The 19,914-nt window shown below is 56.0% G+C and overlaps 5 protein-coding genes across 5 annotated transcripts; 2 read left to right on the top strand and 3 right to left on the bottom strand.

Moving 5' to 3' along the window:
- Positions 1–285: 285 nt before the first annotated feature.
- On the bottom strand, positions 286–919 carry GUITHDRAFT_100610 (hypothetical protein; the record flags this gene model as incomplete). Its single annotated transcript, XM_005840549.1, has 5 exons — positions 286–326; positions 384–460; positions 509–618; positions 757–824; positions 874–919. The coding sequence occupies 5 exons, from the start codon at positions 917–919 to the stop codon at positions 286–288; spliced, it is 342 nt and encodes a 113-aa protein (XP_005840606.1).
- A 1,238-nt stretch (positions 920–2,157) lies between these two features.
- Positions 2,158–4,165, bottom strand: GUITHDRAFT_100609 (hypothetical protein; the record flags this gene model as incomplete). Its single annotated transcript, XM_005840548.1, has 12 exons — positions 2,158–2,225; positions 2,280–2,395; positions 2,447–2,480; positions 2,527–2,565; positions 2,726–2,840; positions 2,898–2,942; positions 2,989–3,183; positions 3,354–3,442; positions 3,489–3,520; positions 3,571–3,678; positions 3,737–3,782; positions 3,829–4,165. The coding sequence occupies 12 exons, from the start codon at positions 4,163–4,165 to the stop codon at positions 2,158–2,160; spliced, it is 1,224 nt and encodes a 407-aa protein (XP_005840605.1).
- A 796-nt stretch (positions 4,166–4,961) lies between these two features.
- On the top strand, positions 4,962–11,621 carry GUITHDRAFT_100608 (hypothetical protein; the record flags this gene model as incomplete). Its single annotated transcript, XM_005840547.1, has 38 exons — positions 4,962–5,041; positions 5,086–5,119; positions 5,188–5,238; positions 5,287–5,328; positions 5,392–5,450; positions 5,499–5,502; positions 5,667–5,716; positions 5,778–5,842; positions 5,896–5,941; positions 5,989–6,011; positions 6,059–6,128; positions 6,176–6,208; positions 6,255–6,310; positions 6,360–6,419; positions 6,462–6,519; positions 6,571–6,616; positions 6,729–6,805; positions 7,027–7,282; positions 7,511–7,550; positions 7,598–7,659; positions 7,802–7,829; positions 7,882–7,959; positions 8,016–8,071; positions 8,418–8,508; positions 8,563–8,614; positions 8,662–8,698; positions 8,753–8,793; positions 8,854–8,903; positions 8,964–9,118; positions 9,394–9,489; positions 9,627–9,676; positions 9,720–9,762; positions 9,804–9,878; positions 9,931–9,989; positions 10,075–10,153; positions 10,665–11,126; positions 11,453–11,519; positions 11,572–11,621. 38 exons carry the CDS (start codon positions 4,962–4,964, stop codon positions 11,619–11,621), a joined length of 2,781 nt encoding a protein of 926 aa, XP_005840604.1.
- A 1,039-nt stretch (positions 11,622–12,660) lies between these two features.
- Positions 12,661–16,290, top strand: GUITHDRAFT_132727 (hypothetical protein; the record flags this gene model as incomplete). The annotated part of the gene is made up of 2 exons (XM_005840546.1): positions 12,661–13,640; positions 13,926–16,290. 2 exons carry the CDS (start codon positions 12,661–12,663, stop codon positions 16,288–16,290), a joined length of 3,345 nt encoding a protein of 1,114 aa, XP_005840603.1.
- Positions 16,291–16,539: 249 nt separating this feature from the next.
- GUITHDRAFT_132726 (hypothetical protein) lies at positions 16,540–18,281 on the bottom strand (the record flags this gene model as incomplete). The annotated part of the gene is made up of 2 exons (XM_005840545.1): positions 16,540–17,209; positions 17,263–18,281. The coding sequence occupies 2 exons, from the start codon at positions 18,279–18,281 to the stop codon at positions 16,540–16,542; spliced, it is 1,689 nt and encodes a 562-aa protein (XP_005840602.1).
- Between the last annotated feature and the right edge of the window lie 1,633 nt (positions 18,282–19,914).

The following is a 19,914-nucleotide window of genomic DNA, read 5'->3' as shown; positions in this document are numbered from 1 at the left end:
TCTTGTGAAAGATTCCTTCCCCCTCATCCATTTCCATCCCTCCTCTCCTCCCACCTCGATCCAATGTTCACCCTCGATGGGGTTTCCTGCAAACTAATTCATCAGAGAGCGGAGACAACAGGAAGGTCTCACCCGACATGTCTTTCGCAGCTTGCCACCTATCTTTGAGCCAGTCCTGCCATCATCCCACAAGTTCAGCTCAATCGAGTTGAACAGACTGAGTCGGGAAAGGTGGGAGGCCCCGAGCCGGGCGGCCGGGAGGGACAGGGAAAGAAAGAGGGGATCTCATACCGCAACGGACTCTGACGTCACCACCTGCGCCTTCCCTGCACCATGACTCAGCCTTCGATTTGGCTGCGGCAGGGAGGAAGGGGATGACACACCAAGGTTCCCGTCGACGTCGGAGGTAGCAGGCTTCCCCTCGGAGATCAGCGCTGTCTCCATCAAGTCGATGTTGATCCTGCCAGCTGTATTCAGACACAACAGCCCTCCCTCACGTGTTTTGTACGTCTCCTCCACAACGGTGGAGTTCCCGACGTAGTCGATTAGCGAGACCCCCATCGCGTTCATGGTCCAGTAGGTCTCGAAGCATATCATGATCGCCAGAGCGCCGACAGCCTTGAGGATGCACTCAATGGCTGAAACCCTCCTCCTCTCCCTTTTTTCCCTCCCTCTCCTCCTCTCCCTCCCTTTTCTTTTTCCCTCCCTTCTCCCCTCCCCTTCCCTCCCTCCCCTCCCTCCCCTTCCCTCCCTCACATAGAGGAAGAAGCCGGGACCCTTCTTGCTACTTCTGCTTCGAGTCTCGGAAGCGGAGCTCGAGGGCACTGCAACGTAGCACGATCAAACATCCATGCTCCATCAGCCGCTGCTGACCTGGCTTCGGCAACTCGGCCTCTGCTCGTTTCCTTAGGGTGAACATACTCCAGGCGAATCCTTTGAATCAAATCTGCTCTCAACGTGAAAACGTACTTCCATCCATGATCTCGCTTCCTCCCTGCAGAACTTTCGAATCTCCCAACATATCGGTCCTACTCAAATCTTCTTTTCCACATGCTCATGTCCTATTCTCGATCAAAACTTCTCTCTGCCCTACTCTCGTCTCTCTGCTTGGCTCTGCTCTGCTCACTCTCGCTCTGCTCACTCTTGCTCTGCTCACTCTCGTCTCCTTAATCATCCTCCCTCTCCTCTCCCCTCTCCCCTCTCTCTTCTCTTTTCTCTCCTCTCCTCTGATCTACTCGGTCCTTACTCACTTACCTCAGCTACCTCACCTTCCTCGTGTCTTTCTCCCCTTTCCCTCTCTCGCACTATACTCTTCACTCTCCTCTCCCTCCTCTCTCTCCCCTCCCTCCCTCTCTCTCTTTCCACACACACACACACACACACACACACTTTGTCCCCCTCTCCGCCCCCGCCTCCCCCCTCTCTCCTCTCCTTCCCCTTCTATCCTTTCTCCTGTCACTTCCCCCTCTCTCTCCAGTCTCCTGTCTCCTCTCCCTTCCCTCTCTCTCCTGTCCCCTGTCTCCTGTCTCCTCTCCCTCCCCTCGACACTCCCCGACATGCACGTCTCTCAGACCCGCAGCCCGGACGTGATAACCCCATTAACCACCCCCATTCACCCCTCCTTCTCTACCACCCCACCCAATTATAACCCCTACATTTCTCCTCAAAGTACCCTTGTTTACAGACAATCTGTTAACCTCCAGTTTCCTACCCACCCCAGCTGTGACAATCCACCCCTCCTTTCAAAATCTACTAGGACGTACTACAGTAGTGAGTGGGCAAGTCCACACGGTGGCATCCGGGCCGGCCCGGGGCCGCCGCAGCCGGGGCCATCCCGGCCCCGGCGGCCGCCGCAGGTCCGATCGGGCCCCGGCTCTTACCGTCACGAGTCACGGTAGTAGTACAGGCCCTGGCTCGGAGTGCTCAGTGACAAGGCGGGCCATTCTCCGGCGGTACGTCACTGTCAGACGGTGTTATCATCTGGCCGTCAGGCACCGTACGCCGGTAGCCCGGCGGCCATCATCTGATTTCGGAACAGAGTCCAAGGAACCTTTACGCTAACATTTTCATTGAAGAGCACCTAGCTCTTAAAACAATATCTCCACGGCGGATAATCTCGTAGCTCTGATACTCCGAATCTCAAGTTTTCATGAGGCATTAACGTCGCCCCTTGCTCATCCCTCTCTTTCCCTGTCCCCGGAACGAATTTCTGTCCCCTCCTTGCCCTGCTCAGAGACCATCTTAGCTCAACATTGCAGAGGGGAGGAGCTTGTCCCAACCATTGTTTCTCCGTTGATTCTTCGCGCCTCCTCGTCCTCGTCCCCTGGCAGCGCCTCGATTCTGCGGCCCATCCTTGTGTACATAGAAGTATCCGTTGGAAGGCATGGAGCCATATCTGGGAGAAAATCAACGGGTGACGAGGACGAGGAGAAGAAAGTCGGACTACCTCGGGACTTCATAATCCATGAAGACAACTTCCTCTGCTGGGAATGAGCCGGGGGCACGTGGGACATTCACAAGAGGTACCTGATTGACTGCCAGCATCGTCGAAGCCGAAAATCCCTCCTGGTTAAGAGTTGGGAAAGTCAAGAGTTGGGAGAGGCCGGAAACGACAGTGGGAGGGGGGGGGGGGGGGGGTAGCAGAAAGAGAATGAGAGCAATTGGCAGAAGGAAGGAGAGGGGAGGAGATTATTTCAGAGGAAAAGGGGACGGGGTTGCTACTCACCAGCTCCACTGAAGAAGGCATTGAAAATATCTTGAGGATTCACGAACCCTTGCCCACCACCACTGTCGTCTCCTTCATCGCCTCCGAACGCGGCTTCGCCTTGTGCGTCATAAAGCTGTCAAGGAAGAAATCAGTTTGCACGGCAGAAGCCGAATCTCTTCGAGGGAACAACCTTCTTCTTCTCGGGGTCGCTCAAGATTGCGTATGCATCCGTCACCTATGACGCGCCGTCAGGAATGTTTGCATCATAGGACAGCTTCAACCTTCTTGAACATTTCTTCTGCCGCTGTCTTGTTATGAGGGTTCTTGTCAGGATGCCACCTGGATCCTTTCAGCACGTACAACCGGGTCACGAAGAAAGCAGACTTGAGCGCAAGCTTCTTGTAGGCCTTTTTAATGTCATCTACAGTCGCATTCTTCGAGATCCCCAGTACGTCGTAGCACCGGGTGTTGTTGACCTGTAGTTGGAGACAGTGACTGTCAATTCGATTTCGTTCTCAATTCGAGGACAAACCTCTCCGGAAGGTACTTGCATGCTGTGTTGTCCAAGAGCAGGTAGCAGAGAAAAGGGAACAGAAGCAGTGATGTCAGAAGATGGAAGAAGAGGGAGAGATTCAAGGACAACAACCAAAGTCTTGGCTCGCAAAGTTGCCTGCCTACCTGTCTGATCCTTCGACGGGATTTCCTTGGGAATCAACATAAATGGTAGAGCCCTCCCTGAATCGACTTTCAGCAACTTCCGTGGGATTCAAACGTGACTCACGAGCTAAATCCTTCAGAGTCACTGTATTCATCCTGAACCGCAGTGCTCAGCAAGCGATTACTACAAGGCAAACAAAACTCACATCGCTGTCAGATTGCATGTCACTGTCCCCCATGTCAAACTCTTCAAAGTCTCCACCAGAACTGTATGCTTCACTGGCAGAGAAGAACTCTTGGCGCCGCTTTTGAAACTGATCACATGATTCGTCTCAGCCTCGCATTGTTGTCACAATGACAACATCGATCCACCTGCTGGTTCGGACTGCGATATCCCTTTTGCCATCCCCCGTGTTGCCTACAGCATCCGTTCAAAAACCTTGTCCACATGGAAACCTCCTGACCTTGGCTTGTTGCCTTGGTTGGATGATTGATGTGATGCTGAACCCTGTGAGTCTCGCCTATTTTGGATACAATCGTCAACCTCATACAACCCTCGCGAATGATGTCAGACCTTGTGTTCTGGTTGTTTCCAGACATGTTGGGCTTCTGGTTCTGCTGTTTGTTCTTATTCATCTTCCTCCTCCATTTGTTCCGTGCACCCGCTCCGCGTAGAACTGTCTTCAGGAATGAATACCCCTGCTGACCGGCGCAGACGCCGGCCGGGTTGGAGGCAACATGGGCGGGCGTCCCAGCGATCACGTCAGCCTGAGCGCATAGCGAGATCTTCAAGCAGAGCATCAAGACGACCAGGAAGTTGGTTGGCGAGCCCATGGGGGAGGGAAGGCGGCCGATCAGCTCTGGATCCTTCACGTGCTACAATACGCCTCCTCGCAGATTCCTAGTCTATGGGTGCTTTCCCTATGGAGGACCAATCTAATCGGAGGCGGCCCTTTCTATCGCACCCATGTTGACCTTTGCCTGTTACTTCGTCCTCGTCCTCGTCCTCGTCCTCGTCCTAGTCTCGTTCCCGATCCTCGCTCACCTGGACGCTCCCGTTCCTGTTCCACTGCAGTGAGGAGAAGGCTCGAAAGAGGTATCAGGTCTCACGGATCAGAGCAGCGCACACAGGGGCTAAGGGTGGACCAGCATGTCGAGGAGGCGCCAGGAGCATGGCAGGGGCTGTGTCGAAGCTCTGCGACCCCCCGCACCCGACTGCTACCGCCGGCATGCGAGCGGGGCAAGGGTGTTGGTAGTCCGCGGATGATGGTAGATCTAAACGTCTTTTTAACGACTCCCGGCGCCGGCGGCACTGAACTTCGGAACGGTGAACGGGCCGGGCCGTATGTCAGTCCGTCGGGGTTCCGAAGTTCCCAGTGTGTCACACTCTCAGTAGCCTCAACACAGTACGCAGGTAGCCGCCTCCTGATCCGCCGATGAGGATCGGCGTATACCGCCGTCTCAGTCCGATCACTGATCCCGGCCCGAGTCCAGGGCCCCCGGACCGGCGGGCCGGCTACTGAGAAGCCGGGGCCCCGGCAGCAAGTTCCCTTTCGCCGAGTTAGGGGGGTCAATCGTTTGACAAGCCGTTGCCGCCATGGCGTGGATCGGGCCGGAGGAGGCGCGAGCATGCAAGACGAAGCTGTGGCCGCGCCCAGACAGGCAACGGAGAGGACGGTGAGGATGGCATGAGAGCCTGCTGATGTCAGTCCTCCTGGCAGGTCCTGGCCCTGGCTGATGTCGTGGCTGACGCTGGTACTGCATTGTCGCGCTGATCAGCCGACAGAAGGGGTGGAAGCGAAGTGAAGTGAAGTGACTTACAGGCTATCGTGCTGTCAACCATTGAGAACACAAGACGATCTGAGGAGAACGAGGTATCAGAGAGTCTTGAAGATGCTTGAAAGAGATTTCATTACCTTCAGGCCTTCGGACAGCAGGAGAAATCTTTGTACAGATTAGCGCGAGTGAGTCTCCCACTGCATCCTCAGACTGTGCTCGTTGCCTCCCAGTGACGTTCGTACGACCAGCTGTCAGCCTACAGCGAAGTCAGGAGCCCAGCTCAGTTCTGGGCATGGCTCGATATCCGGTGAAACTTGTCCCTTCTCATGCCCGATGCTGAAGGCTTGTCGAGTAGATGGGTCGGGAGGATGAAGCAGCTGACGTGAAGACCATAAGATCTCCTTGTTGGTACGTGATCACCCTTATGTACAGGAGGGCGTCTCCTCCGGCAAGAGCTTCCAGGAGCAATCAGGCATTCAGTTGACTCTGCTGTGACCTTGCTGACGCCGCTGGTTCTTTGCAGTTCCCTACGTCCACATCCCTGGTGCGAGGCTCGTTCCTCTTCGACACAAGGTGAGGGCAGCAGGAGCGCGGCTGTCTGTGGATGTGCGTGACTGCTCTTGCCCTCATGCAGCAGCAACACATCGGAGCCGAGGAGCTCCAACGACGAAGCTCCCTTGACCATGAGGCAGCATCGAGGTTCAGAGAGAGCGTCGTGACGGGCTGTTCTGACGAGTGTGTTGGGAGCGCAGGAGGGAGCGGCGACTGCTCCTCTGATCCCATCCTTTCTCATTTCAAGTGAGTGAAGGCTCGGCGCGCCGTCCTCCTCCTGACTGTGCCAACAGGCCGTTGAACACCATTCGAAAGAGTGATGTTTCGAAAGGGTCTACCCGCTCATGCTCATCTCGACGACAGAGTTCTGCTTCCAGCGAGCCTCTGTGCCATGGGAGCCGAGTGTGCTGGCGCAGTACGTTGAGTCCTCGAGGTCCAGGAGCAAGTAAGCTGGTGGTTGGGTGACAGTTTCATGCTCAGGAAACGGTTCACCATAGGAGAATGTGCAGTAGGGTACGTGTAAGGATGTTCCTCGCATACCGATTCATTCTGATAGCAGATGCTCTGCTTTTGGAGATGATGGGTGCAAGAAGTTCCTACACACAAGCACGAATGGTACTCGTACATCTGGGCTCTACTTCATGATTGAACGGGGTCGTTCCAGGCCTTCTGACAGGATTTTTCTCCTCCTATGGTTTCTCCGCCATCAGCTTGTCTCAAGTCGGTACTGCGCTGCTGGATCCGAGGTGCTCATGGGGACATTCAGGACAAACTTCCGACTCCCTTGTCCTTCACCTCCAAACTTGTCTCGGCGAGGCAGCGAGGTTGAGTAGCCCGTTTCCTGTTCTCTGCTCCTGACTCCGATGCTGACGCAGCCGAATGCTTCTTTCCGCTGGTAAGGAGGCTCGGAGGGTCCTGAGCGTGCGATGACGGTGAAGGAAGGGGGAAGCGAATTTCACGTGCAGAGACTTGAATGTCACCGGCCAAGTGATGCTCAAGAGGAGACTGAAGAGTCCAGCTGACCGCCTGCCAGGTCGCGCCTTTCAACTCGTGCCTGACCAACATCGAGGTCCGAAGAAGTCTCATGGCGGCCAGTCTTAACTTGCAGCGGTTCACAGGGGATCACCATCACACAAGGGGACTGCCCGCAAGGTTGTGTGTGCCTGATGAATCCTGCCAACGTTTCTGCCCCCTCGAACATAAGACATTTCGTGCAGACCCTCTCACCTGCTCCTCAACATACAGCAGCTACAGCAAGGTAACTTCAACTCTCTTGCCTCCAAGAGTCTCCATGTAGTCGCGACTTTTGCCGTCCTCACCGCCTCTCCAAGGTTCCTGACCAAGTCTGGAACGGCACGGGCTGGGCCAGGCCCGTCAGACCTGCTCCTCGCAAGAGCTGCGACGAGTGGGAAGGGACCCTTGCGAGCTACCGTGAAGGTCAAGAGAGGATATGGAGGATGGGAGCTGAGAGGAAGAGCAGAGAGCGGGAGCAGGGAGGAGGTTGTTGTCATTGTAGGAGGAGGAAGCGGGCTGTCGTCAACATTGCAAGGCATGAGGACGAATTCCTGGATCGACAGAGACACGAGGGTGATGAACGCAATCATTCTTCCTCCTTCCTCTCCCTCCCTGTCAGCTCCCTCTCCCTCCCCGCTCATAGTTTCCTTCACTCCATCAGGCTTCTCCTTCCCGCTTGTTGTGCTGTTTCTTTCTCTAAGGACTGTTCTTCCTCCGTAGACCTCCTCCCTCCTCCCTCCTCCTCCCTCTCTTCGCTCTCTTCTCCTTCCTTCTTCCTCCTCTCTTCACTTTCGCTCGCAGGCCTTCGGACTTGACTCGTGGATTCTCAACCCCGCTGCTCGTTCGATGTCGCCTCCCCTTTCCTTGACCTCTGACCGCATCCCGCAGGAAGTGTAGCTCGACTTTCCTTCTTCCTCGAGTCAACAGCAGGGGGAGTTTTCCTCCCTCAGGTTGTGCTCCTCCTCTCCCTGGTCCTGGTCCTGGTCCTCCTGTGCTCCTTGTCTCCTGCTGCCCTTTTCGTACATCCTTCTCTCATCCTCCCTTTGGCTCTCTCCCGCTCAACCTCCGTCTCCTGAGCTCCTCTTTACGCAGATCTCCCTACGCGTCGTCTCGCTCTACGGTCTTGCCGTTGCTCGTGGTTCGAAGACGATCGCTGACGATGACGGGAGCAGAGGGGGCAAGGCAGCAGACTGACGTCGTAACCTTGATCGTCATCGTCGTCTACCTCTCCTGGTCGCTCGCGTACTCGGGTGAGGAGGTGGAGGAGGCGGCGACTTGACTGAGCGAGGTGCTTCGGGTTGGTCAGTCCGTTACTATCCGACCTCTTTGGTAGCAAGGGCGACGGTTTTCTTCCTCAAGATGGTGAGAGAGAGGGAGGGAGAGGCAGGGGAGGGAGGGAGGGAGGGAGGGAGGGAGGGAGGGGGGGAGGGGGTGATGGGAAGGGAGAGGGGCATAGGTGCTTCATCAGGAGCGAGTAGAATGTCATTTAAGCAGCACGAATCAGGTCTCATGCAACAGATTCGTCATCTCGAACATTCCAAGGGCAGTCGAGCGAAGGCGAGCAAGGGTGGAAGAAGCTGAGGAGGAGGAGGAGGAGGAGGAGGTACAGTTTGCAGCCTTACGTGACTTTCTTGATCGAGAGGGCTGGCCGATCTTCGATCTTGCGATCTCTTGTCTCTTCTTGGTCAAAACCTCTCTCAGCCTCAAGGTGTTGAAGTCATCTTCACCTTCATCGTCATCTTTCCTCGACAATCTGACGCAAGCTCTGTGCTGGAGGACAACTGAGTCTGTCCTCAACGGTGAGCCATGCGTTGATGTTTGAAGCAGACACGTTGACAACTGGAGCTGTGAAGGTCTGAGCTCCTTGCTCTTGTTCTTGGGCGCGTTCAGGTTCAGGAAGTCAAGGTGGAATTCGATCGATGATGTCTGAAGCCCCTCAACACTTCCTGCAGCCGATCACTTGTATTCCTCCTACGATCGTTTGCCAAGGTATAAGACCATCAAGCCTTCAAGGCATCTCCTCTGACTCGTCCTCCTGCTCAGGCCTCCGCTCCCATCGCTGTCCTCCTCCTTCTCGTCATCATGTGACTCATCCTCCTCCCCTCTCACCTGCTCCTCCTCCCCTCTCACCTGCTCCGACACAGGTTCCTCCTCCTTTCCTCCATCCCCGCCGCCATTTCCGTCTCCTCTTGGGGTAACCATTCCTCCCTCGGTAGAGCTTCTCCTGCCGCATGCAGCACCTCAACATTAGCAGGGGACTGCGTCCAGCTAGCATTCAGCTCCCTCTTGACCTCCGACGTCTTCTACGGGGAAGCAGAGGAGGAAGCGAAACCCCATCACAGGAGCTACCGGCTCTCTTCGCCCCTTGCCGAAGCGTCAAACGTTTTCCAGCTGCTCCTGGGCCTGTCGGTCAGTGATGGGCTCCTCCGGCTACTTTCTTCCTCCTCCTTCGATTCTCCCTCATTGCCCTCCTCCATAAACACCAACACGCCTCCCACCTCCTCCTCCCTCCCCTTCCCTCCTTTTCCTTCCCCTTCCTCTTCCTCTTCCCTTCTCCTTCTCCCTCCAATTCATTCTATTCCTTCCTCCCCTTTTCTCTCGCTCCTCCTTCTCTTTCCTATCCTCTCTAGCTCGTTCTCCTTGCTCCTCCTCCCTCTTGCTCAACTAGTTGACTTGATTGGCAGATCGTGTCTCCTCTCATTGCTGCTGTCATTCTCTACACCATCCCGTTGGCTCGCAAACCAGACACGAGGAACATGAGGGATCCTCTACCTGAAGAGGTTGAGAAGCAGAGAGCTGGAGATGATGATGGAGATGATGATGATGATGATGATGATGGAGATGATGATGGCGATAATGATGATGGAGATGATGATGGAGATGATGGAGATGATGATGAAGATGATGATGTTTTCAGGCCATCATTTATCACAATATCTTCAAACAAGACATCTTCCTCTTGCTCAGGTTCTTTTGTTGTTCTCCTCGCGTTGCCTTCACATGTTTGTAGGTGGATTGATCATATCAGAACTCAGTTCCGAGAAATCTTTTGGGTCAACGAGAACTTCGGAGAGAGTTATGACGCAATGAGCAGCGCAGCAAGGTGATAGATATGACGATGACTATGAAGATGAAGGAGATGATGGAGATGGGGATGATGATGGAGATGGTGATGGTGATGGTGATGGTGATAATAATCACTTCCAAACAGTTTCATCAAGGATCCCGATTATGACCCCTCAGAATTTGAGCCCTTTACTGCCGGTGATGTGTACTTCTGGTGAGCAAGAGAAGATAGGAAGAGGAGGAGGAAGGGGAGGAAAGGAGGAGCAGGTATGAGTCAGCATCCTGACGGAGACGAACAGCATTCACGAGAGGATGGAACAATTTCATAGGCACATGATCGACAAGATGAGCTCGACGTCGCAAGCTATGGTTCGAACGGTGAGAAGGAGGAGGACGAGGAGGACGAGGAGGAGAGAGGAGGAGGAGGAGGTGATCTCGCGTCAGGTCAACCCGCTCATAGAGTCCCTTGAGCACCTCCAGTCACTGCAGACCAAGGGGGGAAAGTATGGAAGAGAGGGGCTAGGAGGAGGAGGAGGAGGAGGAGGAGGAGGAGGAGGAGGAGGAGGAAGAGGAGGATCGAGACACGAAGAGGAGGGACTAGGCCTTCAGAATTTCGAAGAGGATCTAGTCGACCTTGCACTGTTGGATCATGATGGCAGCGACTCGTCAGAGGTCTGAATTCATTTCTCCTGCTGCCCCTCCTCCTTCATCCTTCTGCCCTCTCATCCTAACCATCTTTTTCTCTTCCTAATTCTTCCTCCTCCTGCTACCTTTTCTCCTCTCCCCTCCTCTCCCCTCCGCGTCTTCTGCTCTCCTCTTCTGCTCTCCTCCTCCTCCTCCTCCCTCCCTTCCCGCGTTGACTCGCACGTGTCCTCACGAGTGCAAGCAGAAGGACGCGACCCTTCAGGAGACAGGGAGGAGCAGGAAGTTGCGACGCTTCGGGCTCAGCGCATGCGTGGAGGCCATAAGGAAGGTGTCATGGAAAGACGTCGTCTCCTCCCAGCCCAAGCACAAGGCCGTCACAGGCTCCGTCAACGTCCTCCTCCTCCTCGAGTTCCACCTCCACGGCAGGGTAGAGTCCTTCTTCTGGACTGGGTCGCTCCTCCAGGACGAGATCCGCCCCGACCTCTGCGCCGAGTGCGACATCGGGGTGGAGACTGAGCTCCTGCTTGACAAGCAGCTGGACTGGGAGGCCTTCCTCCTTGGAAGGGTCATGGTCAAGGTGTTCCTGCTGGAGGACGAGGACGCGCTGCATGATCAGAGCAGGAGGAGAGAGCTGCTCACCGTCGTCCAGCCCCTCCAGCACGTCGCCAGCATGCAGCAGACTCCTTCCCAGCTCGTCACCGTCTGGGTCGCGGCGATCCCAGCAGGAGAAGTCCAACTGGCGCTTCCTTCCTTGACGAGGCCGTGGAGGAGGAGGCGAATGCATCCTCCTCCCGTACCTCCTCCTCCTCCTCCTCCTCCTCCTCTGCTCGTCTCTCCCTCGACTCCGAGGAAGAAGCCACATCCTCGTTCGGTCGACCTGTCACTGCCTCCACTGTCAGGCCACCGAGCAATCTGAGAAGCTCTACAGCCCTGAGCTCCTCCTCCCTATCCTCCTCCTCTTCCTCCTTCTCCGAGGTAAACACTCCTCCTACCTGCTGTTCACCAACCTCTGCTGACCTCAAGCTCTCTCAGGACCCGCACGCAATAACTCAGTCGTCGCTGCCGAGGACCAGCTCCGGGCCCATCAGACCCTCAGTTGGTGAGCTGCCCGTTGGACAAGCGCGAACTTGTCGCCATTGACAATGTTTCAGATCTCACGCTCGGTGCAACTTCAGCACCGTCTTCGCCCAAGGAGCGCTGAGATGCGGGTGACTGTCAGCCGTCCATGTCTATATTAAGGTGTATGCTAGCAGACTGAGTTGTACGATGATGTAAGAAGCGAGTGAATGGTACTGATGCTCGATATGCGCGGAGATGGTCGAAGGGAAGGGTTGAGGGGAGGGAAGTTGTAGAAGGAGAAGTTGAGAGGGAGCAAGGTTGAGGGCAAGAGGTGCGGGAAATAGCGGGTTCATAGCAACTATGGTGTGGTCAGGAAAGAAAGAAGGACAGAGAAGGGGAGGACATGATGGGATAGCAGTGAATTGAGCAAGGCATACTATAACGAGCACATCCTTGTGGACTGACTCCTTGTCGAATCAAGTCCGCAACATGTTAGGATGGTAGCGAAGAGCTACAATCAGGAAGGAAAGCGGGTCATAGGAAAGAGACGTTAGCAACCTGCACCGCGCAAGAGAGGGGAGGAGATGAAGAGAGTCGAACGAGGAGTGCAAGTTCACATGTGAAGAAGGGACAGGATAGAAGTTCAAGAAAGAGGAGGGAGGACGAGAAGGGAGGAAGATCAGGGAGGAGGAGGAGGGAGGAAGGAGGGAGTGGGGGGGGGGGGGGGGAGGGGGGGGGGGGGGACCAAGGTGGGAGGGAGGGAAAGGAGGATAATCAAGACTCAGTTCGTCACTTTTGGAAAATTCGGGCAATTTTACCGGTTACTTTCCCTCAATTTTGGGCAAATCCCGGGGGCGGGGGGGATCGGCTCCCTTCTCTGACTAGGGGCAAACCCCGGGCATTCGAAGGGACCATGGAAAAAGATGCCAAAAAAGGAGGAGGAGGAGGAGGAGAAGGAGGGGAGGAGGAGGTGGAGGAGGAGGAGGAGGAGGAGGAGACCATAGAAGAGAAGGAGGGGAGGAGGAGGGGAGGAGGAGGAGGAGGAAGAGGAGGAGGAGGAGGCGTGTGGTAAAGGTGAGACTATTGCACGGCAAACCTCAACTCAGGAGGCAGAGATTCAAAATGATCACAAGGTTGTAAATGACCTCTCGGTGACTGAGTTGTCATCACAGGTGCAAAAGATGTCCACCAGCCTCCTAGCGGCCCTGCCGCTTCTCGCCATGCTCGCACACCTAGTCCACTCAGAGTCGGATCCCTCCAACCTGCTGCCGGACGGGACCCCTTCGCACTGGTCGCTCACGAGGAACGGAACCCTGAGATTCATGGTAGCGAGAGTGAAGTTTCCAGAAACAGGACGGGAACCGATCGAGGTAGCTGGGAATCTGAACCAGTCGCTCCTGGACACAGCTCTCTTCTACTCCGACTCGAGCTGGGGCCTGCTCAAGTTCCAGTACCAGTACATGCCGATGGTAGACATGACAACCCCCGCTACGTCCGCTACCCCGTCGACAGTTCGGACGGAGTGTCTCAATGCACTCTCAGCACAAGGGTTCGTCTACTGTGGAGGGCCGTGCGGGTCGAGGACGGCAGAGCAGGCAGGGCAGTTCGACGCCGTGATCCTAGCGATGAGGATCAATCCCCCAGCAGTGGACTGGGCAGGGCTGGGGGTGGTTGGGAACGGCTTCACCTGGACCATGTACCCGACGTCAGCTGGGATCTTGGAGCACGAAGTAGGGCACAACTTTGGGATGGGTCACGGGAGGACGACCAAGTTCAGAGCTGGGAAGGCTTACAACACGCCCGAGTACGAGGGGTTCTCCAGGATGGCAGCTGGGGGGAGCGTGTACGCTAATGACGAGCTCTCGAGGTTCAACTCCAACGGGCACTTTGACCCGTCCTGCAAGCACTGGTTTGGGTGGTTCTTGGACGAAAACGTCGCTTTCCTCCATCCCGACGGGCCTAGGGAGTTCTGCCGGAACTGCACGACGAGCTGGTCTGGGAGCCTGAACGCGTTCGACAGGCCCGATGTCATCCCCGGTCAGACGGCCGACAGCTCGGGGTCTCCGTACTTTGCGGTGAAGATCCCTTACTCGTCGACGGACTTTCTGTACATCTACTACAGATCTTCCTACCCTGAGACGATGAAGGGCGTCTCTGTCCAGTGAGTCTTGCTTGTTTGTTGAGTTTTGGCCTGCGGGTGGAGGGATGGTAGTTGAGAGCAGATCCGTCGTCTTATTGTGAAGGGAGAGAAGACAGGAGGAGGTGGGAGAGCTGAAGGACAGGGAGCGAGGCAGAGGGGAAGGGAGCAGGACCAAGGGAGACGAGAAGGAAGAGGAGGAGACTAGAGAGAGAACAGGACAGGAGAGGTAAAGGGGGAGGAGAGAGGAAGAGGAGGGGACGGCAGGAGAAGAGAGGTGAGAGGATGGGATATTGACTGTGATGTCAGGTATTGCAACCGCAAGTACGTGAGCTACCTTGATGTCGGCATGACGAGCGTCTGCTACACCTACGACGTTGCTGGCGACACTGCCAGCATGGTCGACTCCACCATCGCCCCCGGGACCACCTTCGTGGCCACTCACCCTCCAGCTGCGCTTGACAACGTTCAGCTGGATGTGCTGCAGAAGATCAGGCCGGTGATAGAGGTTCGGTCCGTTCCAGACTACTCGGACTGCACCAACATGATCTGCCCTCCCAACAAGAACATCTCTGCCGCCCTCTCCGTCCGGTTCATGAGCGAGGAGGAGGTGGGAAGGGCGCTCGAGCGGACCAACTTCACCGTCACTCCCGCCAGCCCCTTGCGCGTTGCCAACGCGTCGATCAGCAAGGGGATGCTGGTGCGTGCGAGAGATCTAGCGGGGCCCAAGGGGCAGGGCGTCATAAACATGACCGTCTGCCCCCTTGACAGCAACGGAGTCGAGCTGTACCTCTACGACTCCTTCCCCTTCTCGTCCATTGCGTTCAACGCTCCCCTCGGCTACCAGGCCGTCAATAAGATCTCAGCTAACCGACTCTACTGCTGTGAAGCTGGGAAGGAGCTGAAAGTGTACGGGGCTCAGGTCGTGGTCGTTCGGCAGCTGGACCCTCAGCCCTTGTCCATCGCCGAGCTCGAGATCTACTCCAAGAGCAGCCCAGGGGAGAATCTGGCGATCAAGAACGCCACGTGCTACTCGTTCCCCGTGGGAGGAGGATACTACAACGGCGACAAGTCCACAGGGCAGAACAGAAACATCAACGACGGGGACATCAATACCTACAGTCACTCCACTGGCTCCTCGGTGGGCAGCTACGACCTCTGCATCCTAGAGCGCCCCGTTGACATCGAGAGGATCGTGTTGTCTCCCCGGCAGAGCTGGTGGGGTCGGTCGCAGAATCTCTCAGTGGAGATCTACTCCCTCTACTCGCAGGATCCCAGCGGAGTCGGAGTCACCCCCATACACCTCCTTGCCCGTCACTCCGTCGTCCATGCCGCATCAGCATGGAGCGGGTACTCCTTCCTTCCCAGCCTGCAGCTTCCCGCTACCTACATCTGCGAGATGACGATGAGGATAAGGTTTGAGACGGTCAACGGAGAGGCCTACCTCCTGGTTGCCCCCCAGGAAGCGTCTGTTTCCTTCGCAGCTTCCATGTCCTCTACGGTCTGCCCTACCGACTCGTTCGGTGTCGTTGAGAGCTCGGGCTACTTCGGGTGCAAGTCCTGCCCTCCTACAGCCTTGAGCTTCGTCGACGACATGGCTGTCTGCTCAGGATCCTCTTGCTCCGCTCTCCTGCTTCCCGACATCACCGCATACCTCCCCGGAGCACGCGGCGTCTTCGCTAGAGCTGCTGACCTGTGGCAGGGACGGCCGCAGTACTTCTCCTCCAACGCCACCCTGCGCTGGAATCAGCAGCAGGCGGAGTGGGAGCTGAGAAACATGGCTGACGTCCTTCTCGCCACCAGGAGCTCCTCCCTCCTCGGGCCTCTGCGTGCTAAGGTGCCAACGGCAGGAGCAGGGGACAAGCCGGGCAGCGGCATAACGGCGGTGGCGATAGAGATGGGCAAGGACCAGCAGTACCTCAACCTGTGTGAGATCGAGATCTTCGATGATAGAGGTGTCAATGTCGCCCCGACCCATGCTCGGTGCTTCAACTTTCCCATCGCGAGCTCCTGGTACACGGGCAAGGCAGACGGGTCCGAACCGCTCCTCAACGACGGGTGCGTGCAGGGTCAGACCGCCTGCTCATGCGCTCACTCAGGGGCTCCGGCCAAGGGAAACTTCGTTGCCTGTGTCCTCAACCAGAGCATCGCCGTCTCGCGCGTGCGCGTCTGGAACAACCCCAGCTGGAGCTCACGGTCTTCCCAGCTGAACTTCAAGCTGTTCGACCAGCTGCCGGCAGGAGCCATCACGATGGAGAGCTTCAAGAGCCCAGCTGTCAACCTGGAGCACCTCGACCTCTCGAGCCCGGCATGGCATGACCAGTGGCTGTGCAACTTGAGCATCGACGCTCACAGCGGAGGTGCGGGAACAGCCGATGGCAGCGCCGCGCCATGGCGGCAGAACGCCTACTGGGAGCTCCAGGCGTGCAGGGAGAATCGAACATGGCAGGCGCTGACGCCTCTAATAGAGCAGGACAAGGTAAGAACAGGGGGTATGGGAGGAGCGATGACTGCGGGAAAGGAGGAGGTCTGGACTTGCTTCCACGAGCATGCATGCCTTGAAGCAGCAGGAAAGAGCAGCTCAGATTGGATGTGTTACGTGTACAACGAGGACACTGACGCCTGGATGCCGTGGGATGTCAACTCTGCACTCAAAATCTTTCAATGCAACTGAGAGGAATGAAAATTCCATAGATACAAAATGCGCATGTGTGGCATTGGAAATAATGAAGAAGTTTCTGAAATACGAAATGAACTGCTTCTCGAGAAAGCAAACAGACGTGTTCTTGGCGCAGCTTGCAGCTCTTGGCGTTTTCAAGTCTTCCACCATTCTGAATCAAGACAAAGGAAAGGTTTAGAACGCTTTGTTGTTGCACTCACTTTACATGTCTCATGGATAAGTGAAGAGAAATACTCCTTCGCGTCACTTGTCAAGCAGAATATGAAAGCGCTGCTCGTCGATCCTGTCCCTTTCCGCCATGGCTCTGTATCCGACAGCCGGCCGGTCAAACATGGCAACGGCTCCTGCCATCTCCTCCTCCTCCTGCCCCACCGCGAGGTTCCTGATGGATGCGATCTGGTGGGCAAAGAGGTCCCTGCGGTTCTGGACGTACATCTCAGACACGAGCAGCGCAGAGCGACTGACTTTGCTCGTGTGCTGAGGCCATCGTGACGTGCTCGTCGAGCTCATGGTCTTTGGCCTCTCCGACGACCTCTGCCCTCCAGCCTCCATTCCCCGGTCCTTGTGGAAGGACGCAATGGCGTCGTAGAAGCTGTCATGAACTTCAGATGGCGAGTCGTTGATGACGAGCATGTCTGCTGGGCTATCAGGTCTGCATCGAGCTTCTCGCTGCTTAACTCCTCCTCCTCCTCCTCCTCCTCCTCCTCCTCCTTCTCCCCAGTCCTTGTCACTCCAACCACCCGGCGATGATGCGGGAGGAGCCGCGTACGCGGTCCTGACCCTCCTCTGGTACTGTGCTGTGCTGAGAGCCCTGATCGCCCTGAACCTCCTCACGGGCTCTGTGGTCGGAAGTCTACGAGGGAGGCCGAACATGGCATGCCGGTGGACGATGGCAAAAGACGGGCTCAGGCCGCTGGAACAACCCCATCAGAACTTGTTGTCCGCAGTCAAGAGAGAAGGCCTCACCTGATCGCCTTGTTGTTGCTCGAGCGAACTCGGATCCTGAAGTCCTCTCCTGTTTGAGCATCTACCGGTACAGTGAATGGATAGCTCCCAATGTTGAGGACAGAGGACACCACGTTGAACCGGACCTCGTCTCCCTGTAGGATGTCCACCTGAACGTTCTGCACCACTCCTACCACCTTCCAGGTGATGTTGTAGCACATGCCGGTGGGCCATGCCCATCCCTCCCTTGCAGGAAACGTCAGCCATACTTTCGCAAGGTGGGCTGAGCCAGAGCTCCTTCTATCCGTCCCTCTCCTTTCCTGCCTTTCCACAACTCTGAAGGTGTGCGAGAGCGTTGAAACCTCGGTGCACTTGGGGTCGGCTCCTCTCACTTCAACCCGCAGCCCTTCTTGAGCCGCCACGTCCTCAGGCATCTCGCACACAAACTTCCCAACGTTGGGGGCGGCAGCAGCGAAGACGTGCAGGGCTCCTGAGGACCCGCACAGCCTCACCCCCACATGCTGGATCGGCGACCCCTCAGATTTCCATCGGATCAGGCGGCAGTCGCCCTTGCTCCAGTCGCTCCTAGAGAAGGAGGTGATGGAGATCGAGGAGCGACATTGCTTTCTCATCACGTACGACGACCCCCTCCCCCTCCTCCTGCTCTGCACCAGGGCATCCACTCCATGCTGCTTTGCTCTCGTCGGCTCCCCTGCAGGTTCGAAGGAGTCTATCTCGTGTGGGTTAGCGTTGCTCGGCACGTTTTCTTTCTCATCATCGTCGTCGATGCTTCCTCTGCCTCTGACAGTTGGCATGCGCTGCTCTCGCAGAGACTCCCTAACCATCCCAGAAGCAGCTCGCTTCCTCATCCACCATGTAGCTACCGACGGCAGGGAGGTCACTGGCCGACTGGCAGAGGACGAGCCGTTTGGTTCCTCCAACACGCGCAGAGCCTCTTCAGCAGCTGATCGCAAGATCGCCTCCACCGTGTGCAGCACTGACATCTCCTCCTCTTCTTGCTCTAGTCGCGCATCTGCCATTCCGTTCTCTGAAGGTCCCACCGGCTAGCGGCCGTTAAAAGGCTATACTGTTGACTAAAAACTGAGGAAAGCCGAAAGGAGAGGAATACCCCGACAAACCAGGCCGAGGCTCGCCAACTTGGTCATGATTCTAGCCGGGAAGCCTGAGGAGGAGGCAGCGAAATCCGAGCGCTATACTTAAAACCTTTACTAGGAGAGTCGAGAAGGCTTGGCACCTCGCAGTGTCTCAGCTTCGCTGAGCCACGGTGGGATGAGAGCGGCCGCATACCGAGCGGCGTAGGTTGAAAGGGGAAATACTACGCACGACGCCGATGATAATGATAATGATCAGGCCAGGCCCCGGGCAGTGATCCTGGCACTGATCATTGTCAAACTTGAAAAACACTGTGACATGTCGAGTGACTGTGACATGCTGTAATTACGGATCATGATGCCAGGTATGGCACCGGGCCGGCCGGGGCCCAGGACGGGAGGCCCTGAAGCAAGTTGAGTTGTTGAGTGAAATGTATATAACCTTGAATGATAATGCCGTGCCCTACCCTCAATGGCCCAGTGTGAGTCAGTACCAGGGGTACGGTACCCTAAATGCTCGGACTCGGAGGCTCGGAGAGCAGTGACTTAGCAAGGCTGATCCCGGAGTCCAGTCTGGTGGGGTCTAGTCTTGCGATTCACTATGTGCCGTTCAATGCCATTGCTCTTTACTATGCCATTAGCCTCCCACAGAGGTCGGAGGTGCGGGATCATCGAAGCCCACCCCTCCGTATCCCAGTCCACTTTCAGGACCGATGAGATCCGCTACTTGTCAAGAACACCCGCCGATGACCCACCGTCCGGAGTGCTCACTGAACATCCAGTACCCCTCCACTGATACGATCCACCCCTATCCCAAACTACCACTACCCCCCGGTACCATACTGTGCTTTGCTAAACTATCTTATTTGTACCCACCCTTTGTAGTCCCTTTTTCTTACACTGGGCCTCCCCCACCACCAGTGATCACCCCTACCCCATGCCGAGGATCACCCCACATCCTGCTACATCTACCAATCGCATTGGCAAATGACCGAATGGAGGGGTCCCACATTCGACTAACCCTCTTCTTGGGTGTTTAGACCCCTACTTTTTAGATTTTCCCCCTCATGTGAAGGCTTTCTGCTACCATATCCTTTATTTGTTATACTCATAAACTGTATTCTCACACCATGATCCACTTATCCACACCTAGATATACCCCTACCCCCAATAAAAAACCCTACCCACTTCGGGTTGCCAAGACTACCTCCCCTACCCCTCATTGCGGTTGCCTCTGACATCAAACCTCCTCGGCCATGCATGCTCCGCGTCCCTTGCTTGGCGTCTGGATCCTACTCTGATCTAACCTTGCCTCCCCGCTTCTCCTCCCCTCGTAATCCGCAGAGCATGCCAAGTTTGTCACTGTTTTGTCTTGAGCACACATTTGTCCTCGATTGTTGTTTGTCCTCGATAGTGGTTGTTCGATCGATTTTAGCTGACATGAAATGGTCGTTCGACGGCCTACGCCTTTTCGCTTGCTGGGCTCCCCCCCCGGTTAGAATCAGGATGTTTAATGATTTTAGAAGTTGGAATACCAATATTGTGAGAAGTTTCGAGCTCT

The sequence above is a fragment of the Guillardia theta genome (genome assembly GCF_000315625.1).
Source record: "Guillardia theta CCMP2712 unplaced genomic scaffold GUITHscaffold_5, whole genome shotgun sequence".
NCBI classification, from domain to species: Eukaryota; class Cryptophyceae; order Pyrenomonadales; family Geminigeraceae; genus Guillardia; species Guillardia theta.
Note: the sequence above shows the minus strand (reverse complement) of the source record. Positions and strands in the feature narration are given on the sequence as shown.